Source organism: Struthio camelus, chromosome 1 (assembly GCF_040807025.1).
Source record: "Struthio camelus isolate bStrCam1 chromosome 1, bStrCam1.hap1, whole genome shotgun sequence".
NCBI classification, from domain to species: domain Eukaryota; kingdom Metazoa; phylum Chordata; class Aves; order Struthioniformes; family Struthionidae; genus Struthio; species Struthio camelus.
In genome coordinates this window covers 17,338,124-17,356,362 of record NC_090942.1, presented here as the reverse complement: position 1 = coordinate 17,356,362, position 18,239 = coordinate 17,338,124, and the positions used below count along the sequence as shown (strand labels likewise).

The window sequence follows — 18,239 nt, the reverse complement described above, 5'->3', positions numbered from 1 at the left end:
TTTTCAACTTCTTTTAAGCTTCTTTCTCAGGGGGCAGAGACGGGCAGGGGCCAGCTCAGAGTTAGAGCGGTGTCAGAGGGAGCAGGGCCCCGAGCGCCGGTGCTCTGCCTGCATGGCGGTTGCTCCAAGGGATGAAGGCAGAGCTGAGCTCTGGGTCTGAAGGCCCGGGCCTTGCTCCCTCACCCAGCCAGCTCCCAGCTGGGCAAAACTCAAACCACGGTCTAAATAAAGCCCAAACGCAAAAGGTTCCTGAGCTGGCAGACTGCGCTGGCAGGGCACCGCCTGCCTCCCTTGGCGGGGATGGGGCAGAAAAATACACCGAGCGACGGGGTTTCCTCCCTTCTCATCGCCAGGCACGCTTCCCAGCACCTTAATTTGGGAACTGAGCTGCCAGGGTTTGTGAAGGGCCTGAGTCACCTGTATATTTGGCTGGTTACTCCTGTGAAAGAGCGGGCCCAGGCAGGCTTACGTGAGAACCGGGGGAAGGCGGCTTTGGCTGAGTTTCAGGATCCTGACGGACTCGCCACAGGGCCCCGCAGGAATCCGGGCACGGAGCAGCCCCAGGAGGGTAAAAGCGAAAAGGAAATGGTTTCTCGCTGCCTTCTTGCACAGACCTAGTAGCGTTGCCAAGCCCGCAGGCCCCAAGCATTTCCTTATCTGAAAGAACGGACGTAGAGGTGGGGATCCTGCAGGGACGTGTGATCAATACGTGTGGGGGCGGGGAGAAGAGAAACTCTTATTTATGGATTGAGTTGTTTTTACTGGGAGTCAGTATACTGCGGCCTGAGCAGCTAACGTTTCCCCAGGGCCCCCAACAAGTGGCGCTGGGGCGTCCCTCGGCGGGCGGCGCAGCGCTGGCGGCTCTGCAGCTCGGCCTCCCGCTCAAGCCCCTTCGGAAGGCGCAAAGGCGGCTCGGCGCCTGGCCCCGCTCGCCCGCGGCGCTGCTGCTGCAGCCCACGCTCTCACTGCGAGACAGCTAGTCTCCAGGAACCCGCGTCCTAAAACACAGCCCATCACCGAGGAGAGCCTTCCTGCTGCCATCCCACCGAAGACATTTCAGCACAAGACGATTTCCTGCGGTTATCATTACTATGGAAACCACCAAACTATTCAGCTAATCCTCCCTTTTTTTTCCCTGAGTTTCACTGTGAGGGCAAATGACAACCACAGTTGTTTCTAACAGCAGGTAGGACTTATCTTTTCGAGTCTTATCCATTTCATACCTTTGGCCCTTTGCCTTTCCCCTCGGGCCCAGCGGGACCGTGGGTTATTACCACATCCCCTCCTGCTGTCTCACATCAGAGGTGAAGAACGTGGAAATCTTCTTGCAAGAAAAGTGAAAGCTGCCTCCTCAAAGAGCATCGAGGCTCTGACTCTGCTCTCACATTTTTCAGGTTTTGCATGGGCTTAATTGAAGACATGTCAGCAGCTACGCGGGTGTAAATCAGAAATAAATTAATGTCTGACTCATTCGATACCCCTTCTCATCACATCCCATCTCGTCTAGTGACAGAGCCCTTTCATTTTGCGTTAGCAGAGATTTCCATCTCCTCAGAGGCCCGAGCTCCCAGGCAGGGGCCAGCGCTGCAGTGAGAAGCCAGCCCACAGCCCAGGCACCTGCATGGGCTGAGGGCCCCTGAGCTTTCTGGCTCTCCATGAAGCACCCATCTAGTCTCAGCAGCAGCTGAGGGCCCCGCAGACCCCAAAGGTGGGCACACTGGGGACAGCGTTGTGATGGGTTGCCAACACGAAGTCGGGACAAGGCGGATCCACGCCTTGTGTGCCTCCACGTGTGCCTCACTCCAGCTCAGTGCTTTTCATGATACAGGCTTTCACACTTTTGTAAGAAAATGTCAGAAATGACTTTTTTCATGTTTAATTTTTTGCTTGCTTGTTTAAACTCCTAAAGCTGGGACTTGTGGTGGCCTTGTCACCTACCCCTGCTTTGCATATCATCTTATGTTCCCAGCTATCGCTGGTGACGCCTGGGCAATGTTGGCATCTACTGCAGGAGCAAGAAATGCCTCTGTTTCCCTCGGCTGCCTGTGCCCGCCGAAGACCCCAACAGGCCTTGCCAGCAGATCTTCGTACACAGGCTCTCCTGTCTCTACCAGGTGGAAATAATGGAGGAAACAAATGTTTTCCCCCAAACACTGCTTCCCTCTATGGCTTTGAGCAGCCATACCACTCATTATCCTGCTGGGTCCGACTTTAAGTACAGTTGACTGCTCCCAGTAAGGAGGGTTATTGCTTCTTGCCGCAACAGATTGTCCATAAGAGGAACAGACTTTTTACGTAATGACTCTATTTCTGCAAAAAAACACCAAAACCCAGGAGAGGAGCGATGGAAGAAGTCCAGACTGCGGGTGGGAGTTTCCTCCTTCCTCTGCCAGGAAGGGAGATTCGCAGTGCACAGCCATGCGATCACCGTGGGGAGCCCGGCACCCGGGAGGCAGCTGCTGCACTGGCTCCTTGGCCAGACCCAGGGGAGCTCAAGTGCAAGGGTCATAGCAGGGCGCAGGGGCTCCCGTGGCCCCTTTGCAGGCAGAGCAGCCGTGGTGCAGCTCCGCATCGGCACGTGCTGTGGGAAATACCCCGTTCCCGCTTAGGGCTGGTCACTCTGGCAGCACAGTGCCTCCTGCGGGACTTGAACTGCAGAGCCGATCCCTGACTGCACGTGGGCTGGCTGGAAGGGGCAGGGACATGCCGGGGTGGGTGCACCTCGCCTCTCAAATGCCCTGTGGCGGGCAAAGGGGTGCCGAGGTACCGATGTCCCTCCTCCGGGTCGCCCTTCCCTCCTGCACCTCACTGCAAAGGGCCACCAAAGAGCGCTGGGGCCGTGAGTCCTGCAGCAAGGTCCTGCCTGTCCGCGCAGGGCGAGCGGGAGACAGGCGCAAACTGGAGGGGGGAAAGCCAGCACTTGCCAGCGCTCGGGCTCCTAATGAAATTCATAGAGATTTGACAAAGGGATGGAGATGTCTGGAGCTTCCTCCACCTGTCACCGGGTTATTTCTTATGGAAGCAGTAATGAGCTGCCTGGGCGACAGGTTCATTTAGCTTTCTTTGTAATCGCAATTTAAAAGCTTCATAATATAATAAGAGAGACAAGAGACTAGTGACTGAAACAGCTTGTCAACTTGTCAGCACCAACGAGCCCACAATGCAAACGCCAGGCAGGCTTCCTGCAGGCCGGCTAAGGAGGTATGCGTAAGAAATAAGGATGTGTGATCATACTTTGCGATAAAAATTACCCGTTTCTCAGCTGAGCACGCCAGCCTGAGCCAGTAATAGGTCTGCACCACTGCCAGTACCCGGGCACCTCGCACCAGCTCGTGCACCTCTCGGCGTGCAGAGCAGCCCAGCAAGCAGCAAATGCCAGCGTCTGCTAAAGGCAAAAAGCTATGCTTCAGCTTCTAGCTGCTCCATATGGCCTCTCAGAGGGGTCTTCATTGCTAATGGTGGGTGCCTGGCACATCTGTAAAACCCAGTGCTCCTAAAGCTAAAATGCACAGACACGTCCCCTCTTTGAAACTCCTGGCTTGCATAGCAGAGCTCTGCATTCAAGCTGGGAAATTGCACCTGCATCTAATGAACACACAGTTTTGTTCATGCACTTACATCTTTTATACGTGGTTTTATCTGCAACTATCTCTGTAAAATAAATAAAGGCTAAATACAAAAAGCCCACCCCAGGGCTGGTGGGCACCAGGGGAGGCAGGGGATGTTGGGCAGGGAGGTGTCAGCTCCCAGTTCAACTCCAGAAGAGGTAAATCATTTCATTCAGTGCCAGCTGTTCCTGTCAAGGCTTTGAATTCGACTTATTTCACCTTCCCTTTAACCTTCGCGTGTTTAAAGCTTCATCAAAAAATTTCTCCATGAGAGTTGCTGGTCAGTACCGTTTACCTCCGCAGTTTCTCCAGCAGTAGTTATGTTCCTGTGGATGACATAAGGCTAAAAGACCACTGGCAAGCATGCGTTAATCCATGCCTGCAAGGACCAGCTTTCCCCCGAGGGCTCCCAGCATCCTCCGGGTAGACTTCAGGTCAAGCCCTCGCTGTGTCACTCAGTGCAGGAGCAGCGGGCAGGGTGATGGAGCAGCTTTACCTCCTTGCCGTTAAACCCTGGGCTTTCTGCAGCAGCCTGGCCTGCCAGTCTCATGACCAGCTTTGAAAAATCTGGCTGCCCATTCTGGTGAGCAACATGGGACCCCCAACAAGGTACGCAATGCAGAAGGAGCCAATCTAGCTTGTTTTTCCAGGAGAGCATGAAGAAGCGGCTCGATTACAGTCCATAAACTTCTGTAGAGAGGGTAATATCCAGTGCTAAAGAGCTCCGCTCCAGCGGGCAAAGGCACTGGGCAATCCCGTGGCTAACCACCATCATCATCCAAGTGTCAATCTGGAAACACAAGGCAAGCTTTTAGCAGTGAAGCTAATTAACCAGTGCGTTGGATGATGAGAGTACCTGGGCACCCTCATATGCTCGGGTTTCCCCCGACTCAAGCCATCTATCTCACGGCTGTACTACATTAGTGACACGCACACCCCCCTGCAAACACTGACTATACTTTTAAATCGAATTGTCACAGGAGGTATTCCTACCCAGAGAGCAAAATAACATGGTTACCTAAACTGATCCTATTGGAGATGGAAGAGAAAAGTGACAATGAGCAAGCATGAAAGCAAACGCAGTGGGAAAACTCGTCCTGGGCGTAACTCCTGCCACGGCTGCCACGATGTCCTGGAGCCATGGCGGCTCTTGTGGCCGCGCAAGGGAAGCTCCCAGGAGGCTGCACTGGTCCCCATGGGGTTTTTCACTGCCCTCCCGCTATTTTTCATTAAAAGATGTGCTTTCTTGGAACAAAACAATCTACTACTCCATGTCGTGAAGGGAGGAGGGCAGCCTGTGCCAAGAGATGTCGCCAGGAGCGCGCCGAGCCCCCGCAGTGGGTGCCGGCAAGGAGGCTCCCGCGCCCGGGGCGCCACACAGGGACCCCGTTGGGCAGGAGGTGCCATGACCAGCATGCTCCTCGCTGGGATGACAGCTCTCCCCATGGGGTTGCAAAGCAGGAATCTGCTCTCTGATAAAAAACGACAAATTTTTTTTGCCGTGTTTTCTTCAGAAGCTTTTCTGGTTGCTGTTCTTATGCCATCTCCCTTCTCCCGCTGTCAGCTCTCCACCGTGTCTCTCCTGCCAGGAGCATTTAATGCATCTGCCAGGCTTCTGTCATGAATTCATTTTCATTTCCACTAAAAGATCCCGTGCGAGCTCCTCTGAAGTGAGCCCAGGTGGTGCGGCGAGGCCAGCAATGGCTCGCTCCCCTGCCGTGCGCCTCAATGCTCCTGTGGGACAGCTATTGGCAGCTGGCAAACACCACACGTTGGGCTTGTTGCCCACTGTCCCTGCGTGCTGTCCCCAACAGCACAAAGGGCCAGCTCTGATGCCCTTGGGTGGAAACAGGAGTCGCTGGTGATAGTGTGGATTTTGAAGGCGGCCGCGGTGGAAGATGGTGGGTTCGACACCTCATGCTGGAGCCCTCTCCTCCATCCGTGACCGGGATTTCTACCCCGGCACCCACAAACCCCAAAATAACTCAGAGCTCCCAGCAACCTCTGGGAGTTTTCACTGAGCTGTAAAGCACTAAAATAACCTTTCCTAAGCCCAGCCACTCTAAAACTGAAGGGTTACTGCTTTATCTCTAAAAAAGAATGACACTTGTAGTCTTAGAGTAATTCATCTTAAAACTGGGGGCTGCATCCCTCTGGTGTGGATGGGTTCACCCGGCAGGCTTGCACGGGCCCGTCCCTGGCGTGGGCACCCACCCGCTCTGCGGAGCAGTGCCACCGCGCTCACTGCCAACAGATGCCAGCTCCCCGGCCAGGGGTGCAGTGGAGCAATAGATCTCCATTGATAACAGAGCTCTCAGCTTCAAGCCATCATTCTTCTGCACTAGCGGGGGAATAACCTCTGTGTCTCTTTGGCTCTCACTCCATTTTCTTCCTTTACAAACTTAGATGAATACCTCATTCTCAGGTAATCACAACAAGTCCCTCTTATTTAGTTTCTTTCCACAATAAAAAATAAAGCCGTAAGTGTCATGTTTAGTGATAGTGGATGTTCACTGGTGATGGTGGATACTCTCTTCTTGGTCTCCAAAGATTTCTTGATTCACTGATCTGCCCACAGCTCCAGGACGGTTTTGCAGCCAGTCATGTAAAGGGCACTTTTCCATGAGAAAATGATCCTAAGCAGTTACCTTATTTGCTGTAATCGTCTCATGAACATCTTCAGACCCAAGCGCTGTCCTCCCCTGTCCCAGGGGCAGCACGTGCAGCCCGAGCCTGCAACGCAGCGCAGGGCTAGGGGAGCTGTGGGTGCGTGCGCTGCCCGGGCACGGCTGCAGAAGCCCACCGCAAACGCTGCCATCGCTGCAGGGAGCCACAGGCTGAGCAGCGAAGCGTGGCTCGTGCCCACTGCCCACTGATACTTTGAATATCCGCTTTTCCCCATTCTAGTCTAACAGGCTTTAAGTGAAGTGACATCTCAGCTTGCTTCACCATTGTTAAAAAAGACGTTTTGGAAGTCTATTACTTCCTTGAAATGACAGATAATTGACAGATCTATTGATAATGATACAGTGAATACAAACAAAGAAATAAAATCTCTACATACAGTTAAATAGCTAACAGTACCAGAAAAACCTCCCTATACTGTGACTGCATGCTAAAATGTGTATTTCTTTCTGTGCTAATTCTTCCAGGGTGGTGGAAAATGTTGCAGTGTGGCTCACAGCATCTTTCAAGTAATGAAATACTACAATTCAATGATTTTCCTCATTCACAATGGCATCACCTTCTTCCCATTTGTATTCCTCCAAGAGGCTTAGCAAGATGAGAAAAATGACTTCAGATGCAATTGCAGCATATGTGCAATTGTCTTGTGTGTTTTTTCTTTTTCTTTTTTTTTTAAAGGAGCTGCTGCAACGACTGGTCTTATACTGCAGCGAATTTAGTGAGGGATAAATAGTTAATTTCATTAGCAGATGTAATTTCTCCGTAATTTGTGAGTTTTACTGATTGAATCACAGAGTAAAATGCTAAAAAAGGATGCTTTATTCTAAGCTTTTTGAAGGGCTGGTAAAGTGACATTTGCAGAGGAGATGTGTATAGGTCTAAGTTACAGAAAGGTGACAAGTTTTGTGGCGGTCTAGACAGAAGAAAATGACAGTGACTCGATTTTAAAACCAGTGGAGTTTCTTTTATCAAATACTTGCCATGATCATAACCGAGGAATGTCTGTAACACCAACTGGAGGAGCAAACCATTAGCTTCGCTGAAGGTCACTGGGTGAGAACATATATTAAGTCACAGTCTGCACTGTAAAATGATACATCCTCCACACCAAGAAGGCATTCATCTCCAAATTTTTACATGATGAACACGCAAAGCACAAATTTAAGGGCATCTGATAAAGCTAATCCAATTATAGTTCTATTTCAACTTCTTTTAAATGCTTCTTCAATTCTTTTATCAAGAGACTTAAATTTGCTATTAAAAGTGAGTGAATTAGAGCTGTGAGGGAAATACCAGTCCTTGTTGCTGAAGAAACAGATTGTTCCAACGTTGTGTGGTTTTACGAATCCCAAGGATCTAATAGCACATTCTCCGTCCCACCTTGTAAAGGATTTCTAGGGGATATTTCTGTTGATTTTGCCTCGCCTGCCCACATCCTTTTAAATTAAGTGCTAGCTCCCGAGCTAGTATGCATCAGTCACAGTAACACGTGATGCTCTTCTCTTTTAAATGACTTTTAACTGACCAAGTACATTTAGAACTAAGGTGTCATTCTTTGAATATTGATATTTACCTACTTAACAATGAGAATTGAGGGCCAGTGAGGTTAAGAGCTAAAGTATCCCCACATTTTGGACCCCTTGGGTTCAGGCCCATCCGCTGCCCGTGCTTGCTCTGCTGTGCTGCTTGCTGGGCTGCGGACGTTTACTCTGGCGGTGTGCCTTGTTCGTTCTCCCCCGCCGCATGGCACGCCTGTTGCCTGGAAACGTGGGCAGCCAGGCTCCCACATCGCCGCAAAGGTCACCAAAAGGATATAGCGCTCTACCGAGAATTGCTCCCAGGAGGCTTGGGGGGCGGGGAGAGGGTTTTGGAGGAGATCAGCCTTGCACTTGAGGTGAATGAGAGAAAAATGAGGTCCCAAGAGCTGCGTTGGGAGTGCAACTGGATGTGGGGAGAGGAGGTGTAGAGGTCTTTCACCATCTCCCGTTCTTCTAGAGATGTTCTTTGCTCCCACCTCCCCAGGGGCGCGGGAGCCATCCTGCTGGGTGGCCAGGGCTGGGGGATTGGCCGCAAGGGTAGCAGGGAGCAGGCCTCACAGCAGGCCAAAGCAGAGCCCTAAGGATGAGGACTTCCACTTCTGCTGGGGCAGAGCAGCAATGGCAGTGGTCCCTATGCACCACGAGGCCTCTCCAGCGATGAAGGCTGAAGAAATTAGAAGTAGGAATCAGCTGGTCAGGCCAAAAACGCTGATCTGTGTTTTCATTGGTGTGGGCAAAAAAAGCCAGTCATCTCTCTCAGTATCTGCCTACTACCTCAAGCCAGCTCTTGCCAGAATAGGGGAATTAAATCCCCAGATATTGCAGGCAATAGCGTGAGGTTAGCTCTTTCATAAACTCATTAAGTTCCTTGCTAAAACAAGCTAGATTTACTGTTCCAACTCCTCCTTGCAGTTATGCTTAGAAGCCTTTCAAATTTACATAGAGAGAGATCTGTATCACTGTGTTGTGCCAACGCACTGGACACATCTCACTGCTTACCTGACAGTCACCCTCCTGAAGCCACTGCAGTGAGAATTTGCCTCCCCCTAGCCTTTCCTCCTACTTGGTTACACGTAGCTGCCTACTAATCTCACCTGCCCACTGCACAGAAATAGCCTAAGTTCCTCTGTCTCCACCAGCTCATTTAAACTCATCTTTTTGAAAATGGGTGACTGGAACTGTAGATGTATTTCAGATGAAATCTCGCTAGAGTCCTCCAGAATGGTCCCAGTGCCATCCTGCCCAAACTGCAGCTGACCTGCTTGAGCCTCTCCAGGATCCTGTTTCCCTGTTCCCTGGCCACATCACACTGGGTGCTCAGGCACTCGCCGGCAGGCAGTGCTTTCTCCCCTTGCTCATTTCTAGATGGAGACTGATTTAGCAAAGGAAATTATTAGCCCCAAAGTGCGTCCCACACCGATCACTGCACTCTGCCAACTCTTTTTTGAATGTATTATCCTTTATCTATCATAATGAGGCCGTCTACATTTGCAGCACTGACAAATGGGACTTCAGGAGGACATTTAACTATTTAATTTACTATTTCCCTGGTTGGAGGGAGACCATATAACTAGGCCATTCCCAATTGTTCTCCAACCTGTTCTAAACAATTTCTAAGATAAAGATTACGTAATTTCCCCTAGATATGTTAGAACACGCCTTCCAGTTAGTTATAAAATTTTCTCTGTCCTCCAGTATAAGCTTTCTTTTCTGCCAAAGATGATAACTTCACCTGTCATTGCTGACCTTTGAGAATGGCTCATTATAGCACCTCTTTGCACACTGGCACACAGTTATCATGGTCCCTCTTGGCCTTTTGCATACTAAATGTACCAAAGTGCTTTAATTCTTTTTCTCGTGGGTTAAACATCATCTGCTTTTGTTCTTTCCTAGACTTGTTCAAAATTGTCCATATATATCTTTCTACGTCTCCGTAGTCCAGACAGTGCCAGGCTAAGGCTTCAGTACTGCTTAGTAGAGAAGAGTAACTATCTCCCTTGGCATACTAACATTGCTGCTGTTAACACCTTCCAGGGTTATCTTTGGTTTTTATGTAACAGTATCACAATTTGATCAACATTCACTTTGGAGTCCAGTTGTGATCTGCAGCTTATCTGCTCCAGAACTGCTGCTTATCCAGATATTTTTCATTTTGTGCTTGTGTTTATTTCCCTCATGAATGTAGCATTTTCCACTTTTTTCACAGCAGTTTATCTCACTAATTCCTGACCTTTCCTCTAATTTATCAAGATCATTCTTTGAATTCTAACCAGGCCTCCCAGCCTGCAATCCTGGCCAGCTAGTACATTTATTGATTTTATAAATGTACCCTCTAATCCAATGTTCATAGCTTTATTGACAATATTTACCAGAAATAGACCTGAGAGAGACTTCTGCAGAACCTCACTTATTTCCTCCAGGTTTGACAAGCTATGGGTATTTTCCATTCCCTCATGCACACAGGAAGCAGTCAGTCAAGGCTGTGTGCTGGCTTCCATACTTTCTGTTTTTTTTTTTTTTTTTTTTTTTTTTTTGCCAGTGCCAGTGGAATGACATGGGGAGGGGACTATTTACTCTGTTCTTCACTGCTTGATTTGAAATCCTCGATCTGAATTACTTCTGTGCTCACCAAAAACCAGCCAATTTGCTCCCTAGTGAATTTCTTTTCTCTGATGATTGCATCGCGATGGCCCACTCAGTTGAAGATTGAGGTCACTGCTAACCAGTTTGCACATGCAGTCAATTCCTTCAATTTCATCATCAGCCTGAGGAAACCGAACTATGCAGGGGCCTGTGGCAAGGGGACACACAAGTCCACCCAGTTGTTATGACAATCATGTGCCTCTTAAGTCTGCATAGAATTTTTGCTCCCTGGGGACCAGACCAATGCAGAAGTGAGGAGATTACTCAGTGAACAGCTATGGCCAGCTGTGCCTTGAGGCGGTTGTGCTATCACCTGTAGAATGCATAATACCAGGCACCATGCTTCATATTTATGGGGCAGGTATCTCACAGCATTCTTACACAGTTTCGGCACATGGAATATATATTGAAGGCTAAGTCAGATGGATGCCTTTGATCTGTCTGCAGATAAAATAGTCAAATAAGATTCCCAGTGATGAAATCTAGTATTACCAAATGTTTAGCACTAAGCACATGCTCAGAAACGTAGTATTCTAGACAGTTTGTTTAGAGAGCCAACTTGAAAACAGAAGTCATTGATGGTCAATGACTTGCTAAGGCAAGACACGCATTCTAGTACCAGTGAGGACAGATGCACAATGCTGGTGTGAAATACACCTTGAAACCATACCCTGTCAATTCAGTGGCAAGGGTGCCATAATCCATAATGGAGTGATGGAATAAAATTTGTACTATTGCCATAAAGCATTTTGAAACAAAGTAAGTGTATACTTCCTGTGAAAACTGAGAGTCATATGATGCAGCAACCTAACAGTCTAACCAGTCACGCTCAGTTCTTCACGCAAATATTTCTGCGTGCTTACATTAGTCTGTTCTCTTACAAACGTTCATGTCACTAGAGCTTGTTGCGATCTCATACAGTAACACTTGCTGCGATAGTTCACCAGGATCATCAAAAAGAATCATAGAAAGTCTCCGGCAGGGTGCCTAACTGAATGAAGGCCAGGTATATTTAAATCTTCCCCGATCACGCGCCTCACTTGTTCTCACAGACCTTCATGACTTTTTCGACGTCATCCATACTTCACTTGAAGTCTCAAAAGTGTACCTGGTACATTAGCTGAGGCTTTAATATTTTGAGAACAGTGAAAGGATTATTTCAGGTGGCCTATGTTCAAAACTTCCATTTACACATCTCCCCCTCAATTTCTATTTTGTGACCCATCATAAAATCAGATTTTTTTTTTTTTGTAGAACTGCTGCCTAGCCAGCAACTCCTGCAATTGTGTAGTTGATTACTGCTACTTACGTACCCTTGCATCTCCTACTGAATTGGTTCCTCTTTCAGAATTTTTCTAATTCATAAAAATCATTCTGAGTTTTAATCCAGTCTTTGAAGGTGCTTAAGTTTTCTCCAGGTGATATAAACCACTAATTTATTAAACATCCTGCTTATTACTTTATCAATGGCTATGGCCGAACAGTATCAAAAGCAACATAGGCCGCTATGTAACATCAGTTGATACATTTTTGCAGTTTGACAACGAAAGCATTTTTCTGAATACGGTCTAACCAGTTTTGCAATATTTCATTAACACTTCAAGTGAGGTCACATCTGGTTTGCTTGCAAAATGTTATGTTAAAAGCTTTATTAAAGTTACACGACATCAACTTCTCTCCTTTATCCTGAAGCTTGTTATACTGCTTTCCAAGAAAGTTGTTTCAAAATTATGTATTTTTAACTATTTGCTATTGGGAGCTGTATATCACTTTGGTATCTCCTAGGCAGCTAAATACTATTACATGATTCGTTCAAGTTTTGTTTTTCATACAAATTGAGCAATTCCTATAATGCTCACTATCCCTCTTTTGTGAAGACTGAAGGAAAAAGACATTGAGTTTTAACTTACTTTGTGCTTTGCTGTCTTCCTTCCATGTTTGTGCTAATCTTGTGCATTTATCTATAGCAACATCTTCTCCCTTTCTCTTGGTCTTGATTTTTTTTCTTTTTGTTTAAGGAACTTCTGATACAGTCATAATAGCCTCCCTGGCTTCCCACTGCATCGGCATAATTTGTCATTGTGTGTGCTTTTATTAGTTCTCAAAGATGATAATCATTTATCATCCAGATTGTTTCAGCCATTTCTTAAAGTATTCTGGAGTGAATTTCATCTGTCCCTATTTAGCTGAGTATTTCCAGCTTTTCACATGCGTCTTTTCAGAAAATACTTACTCTCTCGGACTCTTTCTCGGACTCTGTTCAGATTCCTCCCCAGGGGACTGCAGTTAACGAACCTTTTTGTGTACAGAAGTAAGCTGATTTGAAGTCCATGTTATTCTAATGTATAGGTTGCAAGGCTTGTAGGGGGGTTTCCCCACAATTACAAAATTCTACTTTGTGATTACAATCAAACTAATCTTTCCTCCTAGATTAGCAAACAATTCCTCACCAGTCAGAATCAAACCTAAAATAGTCACTCTCCGATTACATCCTTCATGAGACAAATGGTGTACTGCCTAATTTGTAGGAACATTTGTATAGTTTGTGTCCTGCCATGTAATTTTCCACGTTTATTGCGAAGAAAAGGTCAGCTCAAAGATGGACACCAAAGGAAGTGAGCTAGTAACCTTTCCTCAAGCCACCGGGTTCCCCCTTCAGGGTAATTCATTTGTCATTTGCCGTGTCATATTTTTCCTTTTCCAAATTGTCTGCTGCTCTTCAGTCTGACAGCCTGATCAAGGGTTGCCGGCACACTTGTAATTTCACATGACAGTCCTTTTACTATGTTCAATGGAGACTGATCAGCTGACCATTTGAGCAGGTTTTCTTTTTTAATTTTGCCTCATGATCTAGTAACAGATAAGGTACTTCTCTCACTCATTTTTCTTACTCACTCCGCCTTTCCTCACTGTTGAGAATCTCCATCGCAAAAACAGAGATCTTCCAAGTTAGCACTTACTGCTTTACAATCTAAGAGACCATGAACATATATGCCACTATATGTCTACCTATCCTGAAAGTGTACAGTATTGGTACTTAGTCATAACCATTGCTATCATTTTGTAAGATTTATTACTTTTCATATGTACCGTGTAGTTTAACGTTCAACATCCAAAATTTTTACATCATCTGTTTCTTTTTGACCTTACACAGCTTCCTAACTGGACACCGTACAGATCCTTCATTAACACTACCTTCTGTTGTCTTGCTTCCGCCTTTGTGACAGAGGTGCCTAGGCATCATTTCCTAGCTCTTTAATAGACTTTTTTAAATACAGAATGGGAGGGCCATTAATTATGATATGCCAGCTACAGCAGCATGGTAAAATCTACAACCCAAGAGTAGCAGCATGAGCTTGATCTTGAACTCTGCATAGAGCTGCCTCACTGGCACAGCTAATTAATTTGTTAGGTCCAACTGGATATAAGGGAACCAGATACAACTCTGGTCAGAGAAAAGTTCCTGCCCTAAACTGGAAGGTACAGCAGCTATCATTCTTTAAGGAGGAAGAGAGTTTTGTGTTTCATGATTCTTGAGAATAAAGCCAGAAGTAAAATTTCCTGTACATGATATTTTGGAGGAACGAAATTTATGACCATGAACTCACTCTCATCTCTAATACAGAATGACTGAGGGAGAAAAAGTGAGAGTCAAGCTAAAAGGGCACACTGCCTAAGAAGATTAAGACAGCCGTTGAGCACAAGGAAGTCATTAGCAAACCAGTCCCTGCCAAAGCTATCAAAATCCTCCCACCACAAAAAAGGCGGCTATCATCGTTAAAGAAATAAACAAAAAAATCAGAGTACTAACAGGCTGAAAATTCATTCTGGTCTTAAACAGAAGAAAAAAAAAATACTTCACAGTATTTCAGTGAGGACTGTTTTCCTGTGATTTCTGTCTTTTTTTTTTTCTCCTCACTGTATCTTTAGATGTAGTTTAACAGGCTTAACAGAAAGTATAAAAATTAGACTAATATTTTCTCTAAATTTTTTTAAGCACACACTTTTATTAAGCTAGACAAGTTTGACTCAAGTTTCAGAGAGTTAATTAGGATTAAATATTAAATGTCTAACATAAGGATGATAGGACCTAAGGATAGCTTGAATAAAAGCAAAAGAAATACAAAGAGTGTCATCTCGACATTTTACTCATCTGCGTATTTGTGAAAATGTCAGTCATTACGGCACTTCAGTCTTACATAACTTTGTAAGAAACAGACCTTCTCCAGCGCACTGATAGTGGAAGAGAGATTCTTTATTACTTACATTAGTCGTTAAGACTTATTTTCAACTATATTTGAAATGCCAGTTAAGTAATCTGTTCCTTTATTATTTTACCATATAGTCAAAATAAAATTAATCTCAGTTTGACATATAATGATTATACAGGCCAGTAATTTCTAATTTCATACATTATGAAATTACAAAAGAATATTTTATATAGGATTAAAATAGCAGTGCTCTCTGCCAAAAATTGATGTCTCTCAAACACCCTAACTGAACATTTAATCAAATTCACTTCTAGAAGACTGAAAGATTGCTTACTTACATTTATTAGATATGTTCTTGAAATCTTTGGCTAGCATGGGAGCCTAGGGGACACCTAGGGAATGTCAGAAATCTGGAATCCTTTTCTCACTAAAAAACTTTATCCACTGATTTCTTATTTTTGTTCCAACTAATTATGTTAGATTTACAATCCAATACCAGACAGAAGAAACAGCAGCGCAGAATACAATAGGCAGATATTTGGGTTGGATAGAAAAAACAATTCTGATTAAATAATATCTGTCTTCAAAATGTCCTTCTGATATCACTTGTTAAATTAGTTCTGAGACTAATCTTTATATTAATAAAACTGATGGTTAAACATACTCTTAAACTTTTCTTCTTTCTGACTGCCCTAAGAACTAGGTAAAAGGTGAAGAACCAAACAGTTTTAAGAGGTGGAAACTGAAAACCAAAAGTCAGTAATCTTGCCATAGAATGAAAACCTGTTAAATACATGGGCTGCTGTGGACTAAAACAAATGTCAGCAAAAATATCTGTCTAAAGGATGAAGGCAACAGAAACACAATATTAATTTGGTGTGTGAAAAATAAATGCAGAAGATGTAAGCAAAATACCACCACCGTTCAGTACAGATATTTAAACTTGTTCTTTATGGCACTTTCCTCAAAATTTGAGTTGCCAAGTATCAAATTTCATTCATGCAACACCAATCCACTGAGAAATAAATATTTTAGTGAGAAAATTAAAATCCGTATTTATGTAAAAACTGTTTTGAAATAAAAATAAAACAAGATTTATTTTTTACAAAAAAAGTCTTTTTGGTCGTAATGGAGTAATTATCTCAAAAAAGTAATTTCCCACATGAGATAGTTAAAGGAATTTATATATATTTAAAAATGGAAGATTCTGCATTTACATAGTTATATGCCACTGATACTGAAGAACTGTTTTCTGGCAAAAAACTTCCCATGCTTTAAAAACGCACCTTAGTTTTATACTGTACAGTACAACATGTAGTAGTAAGAAACAGAAGTAGTAAACAGGTTATATGCAAAGAAAAAAGTTACATTACAAGACAGTTACAGTTGTGACACAAAAAAATAAAGTGTTCAGTTTTAACATTATTCAAAGGCAATTCACGATCATTTCAGGAGTTCTGTGAAATTTAAGGCCATTAGTTCTAAATAAAATATATCTGACACAAACTCACAAAACTGTGTATTCTGTAAAAACTGTACATGCAAAATCATTTTATAATTATATATGAACAGGCATATAATAAAATTTTTGGGTAGTCCAGTACACAAAGTTGTGCACAAAGCAACACAGCTGTGCAACTTTTAAACCAGTTAATTAACATTATCATTCATGCACCCTGAATGGCAATGCGATTACATGACAATATTAAACCCAAATATTAAGAGCTAGCATCCCTTTGAATGGGCAATCTAGACAAAATTCACAATTTTAAAGTAAGTTTAAAATGATCCATTATAAAACATCTGCTATAATCACTTCAAAAGACTTGTCGGATGCACAAGTTGCAGTGCTTTAAGGAACACATGATAAGATTTAATGAGCTAAGTGAGTCAACGTGAGACTCAAAGATTTGATTTGAGGTAATTTTCTTTAATTACTTACAGCAAGTAACTCTTTAATTTGCTTCAGTAACTAGTTTAAAAAACTGTAAACTTGGATAAATTTAGAAATTGGAGAATCTCTGAAAAAATAAACATACCTCCCCCTTGAAGTTTGGAATTAGTTGTAAGTCATACACAATTATGGTATTCATATTTTGGGAGCTTATTCTCAAACTGTGAGATGAATGGATTACTGAGCACTGACTAAAGCAATTCAGATATTGGAAAACAAGTATATATTTGTCCTTCTTTTCTTTAACTTTCCATTTGTATTTGTCTGGACAAACATTCAAAGAGATATTGCTTCTCTTGTGATCTAACCAACTACTGCAAGCTATGAGACATATGAGTCAATATTCCAAACTTTTATTTTTAAGAATAGTTATAAAAGTACTGAAATTTAAAAATAGTAACATGTAAACATTGATACAGAGGAATAGCGTTTCTGTACATATATGTACACATAGTATTCAGAGAGGACAATATCTTCTGAGTTGAAATCCTGACTTGTGCTTTCCCCTCCAATAAATACATCCAAAAGTAGAGGCTTTGCCAGAAAAAAAAAAAAGGGACTCACAACACCAACATTTTTCTCCTAGCATTTAATAGCTTCTCAGTTGCTCATGCAACCATACGGAGAATTTTGGTATGTGAAGAGAATTTTTCTAGCTCCAAAAAGCTATCACAAGCTACTACTGCAGCCAGTGACTCTTGACTTGTGTGGAGCAGTCATATCTGAGTCTGTAATACATGAATAGGGGGTGTATAGGGTGGTGGTGCCGGTGATGGCTTTATTCCTCTGACTCGCATGTAGGAGAGAAACTGCTCGGGGATCTCAGCTAAGACATCTTTAGCAAGTCTTGCCATGCTTAATACGTGGTTTCCACTTCTGTCAATGTAATCTCGGAATGGCACAAACTACAAAACAAAAAATACATTCGTTATGTGTCATTATGCAAACATGGAATGCATCTTATAATAAAAAAAATAAGAAAGTTTGAGTTAGGGAGCTAAGGTAGCACGAATATGCCAACTTTCATGTGTGTGTGCGTGTGTCTGTGTCTGTGTGCAAAATGTAGCATATTATAATAATTATCATAAATAATACAATAATTATAATAAAATATATCATATATATATTATATACATATTATATCTGAATTTTAAAAAAACGCATCTTCCAAAAGGAACAACGACAAGCCTTCACCAATACTTCACACTCCTAAAGCAATGGCTAGCTCAAATTGTTAATTATGTGCTTCATTGATATATTTGGCTTATCATTCAACCTTTTTCATCCAAGAAGGCAATTCTGTCTCCCAAAGTTATTTTTAGCTTCTACTTCCTCTTCCTAGAGATTCCCCACCATACTGTCTCTGCTTTGGCAATTTGTGAGCAGGATCTATGTATTTTTTGCCATCTGAAATGAACAAAATGGAAAGGATAACTTCAGATTCTTTACCATTTCACATTGTAGGACCTTTATCAAAGTGTATTTCATTTTAAAAAAATGCTCCTCACCCAAAGTTGCTTTGACTATTTTTCTTTTCCTTCCACAAAGTTATTAGAGTAACACTATCAAGTGCCTGAACACTTTTTACAGGATGCTAACA

At 43.8% G+C, this 18,239-nt stretch overlaps 1 protein-coding gene across 2 annotated transcripts in view; it reads right to left on the bottom strand.

The window, feature by feature from the left end:
• Positions 1 to 16,976: 16,976 nt before the first annotated feature.
• Positions 16,977 to 18,239, bottom strand: part of CPNE8 (copine 8) — a 101,427-nt gene continuing 100,164 nt past the window's right edge. For both annotated transcript variants that reach the window (XM_068930782.1, XM_068930786.1), the window contains one exon: positions 16,977 to 17,544. In XM_068930782.1, the coding sequence (XP_068786883.1) occupies positions 17,356 to 17,544 (189 nt within the window). In that variant the 3' untranslated portion in view covers positions 16,977 to 17,355. The remainder of the gene's footprint in view (positions 17,545 to 18,239) is intronic.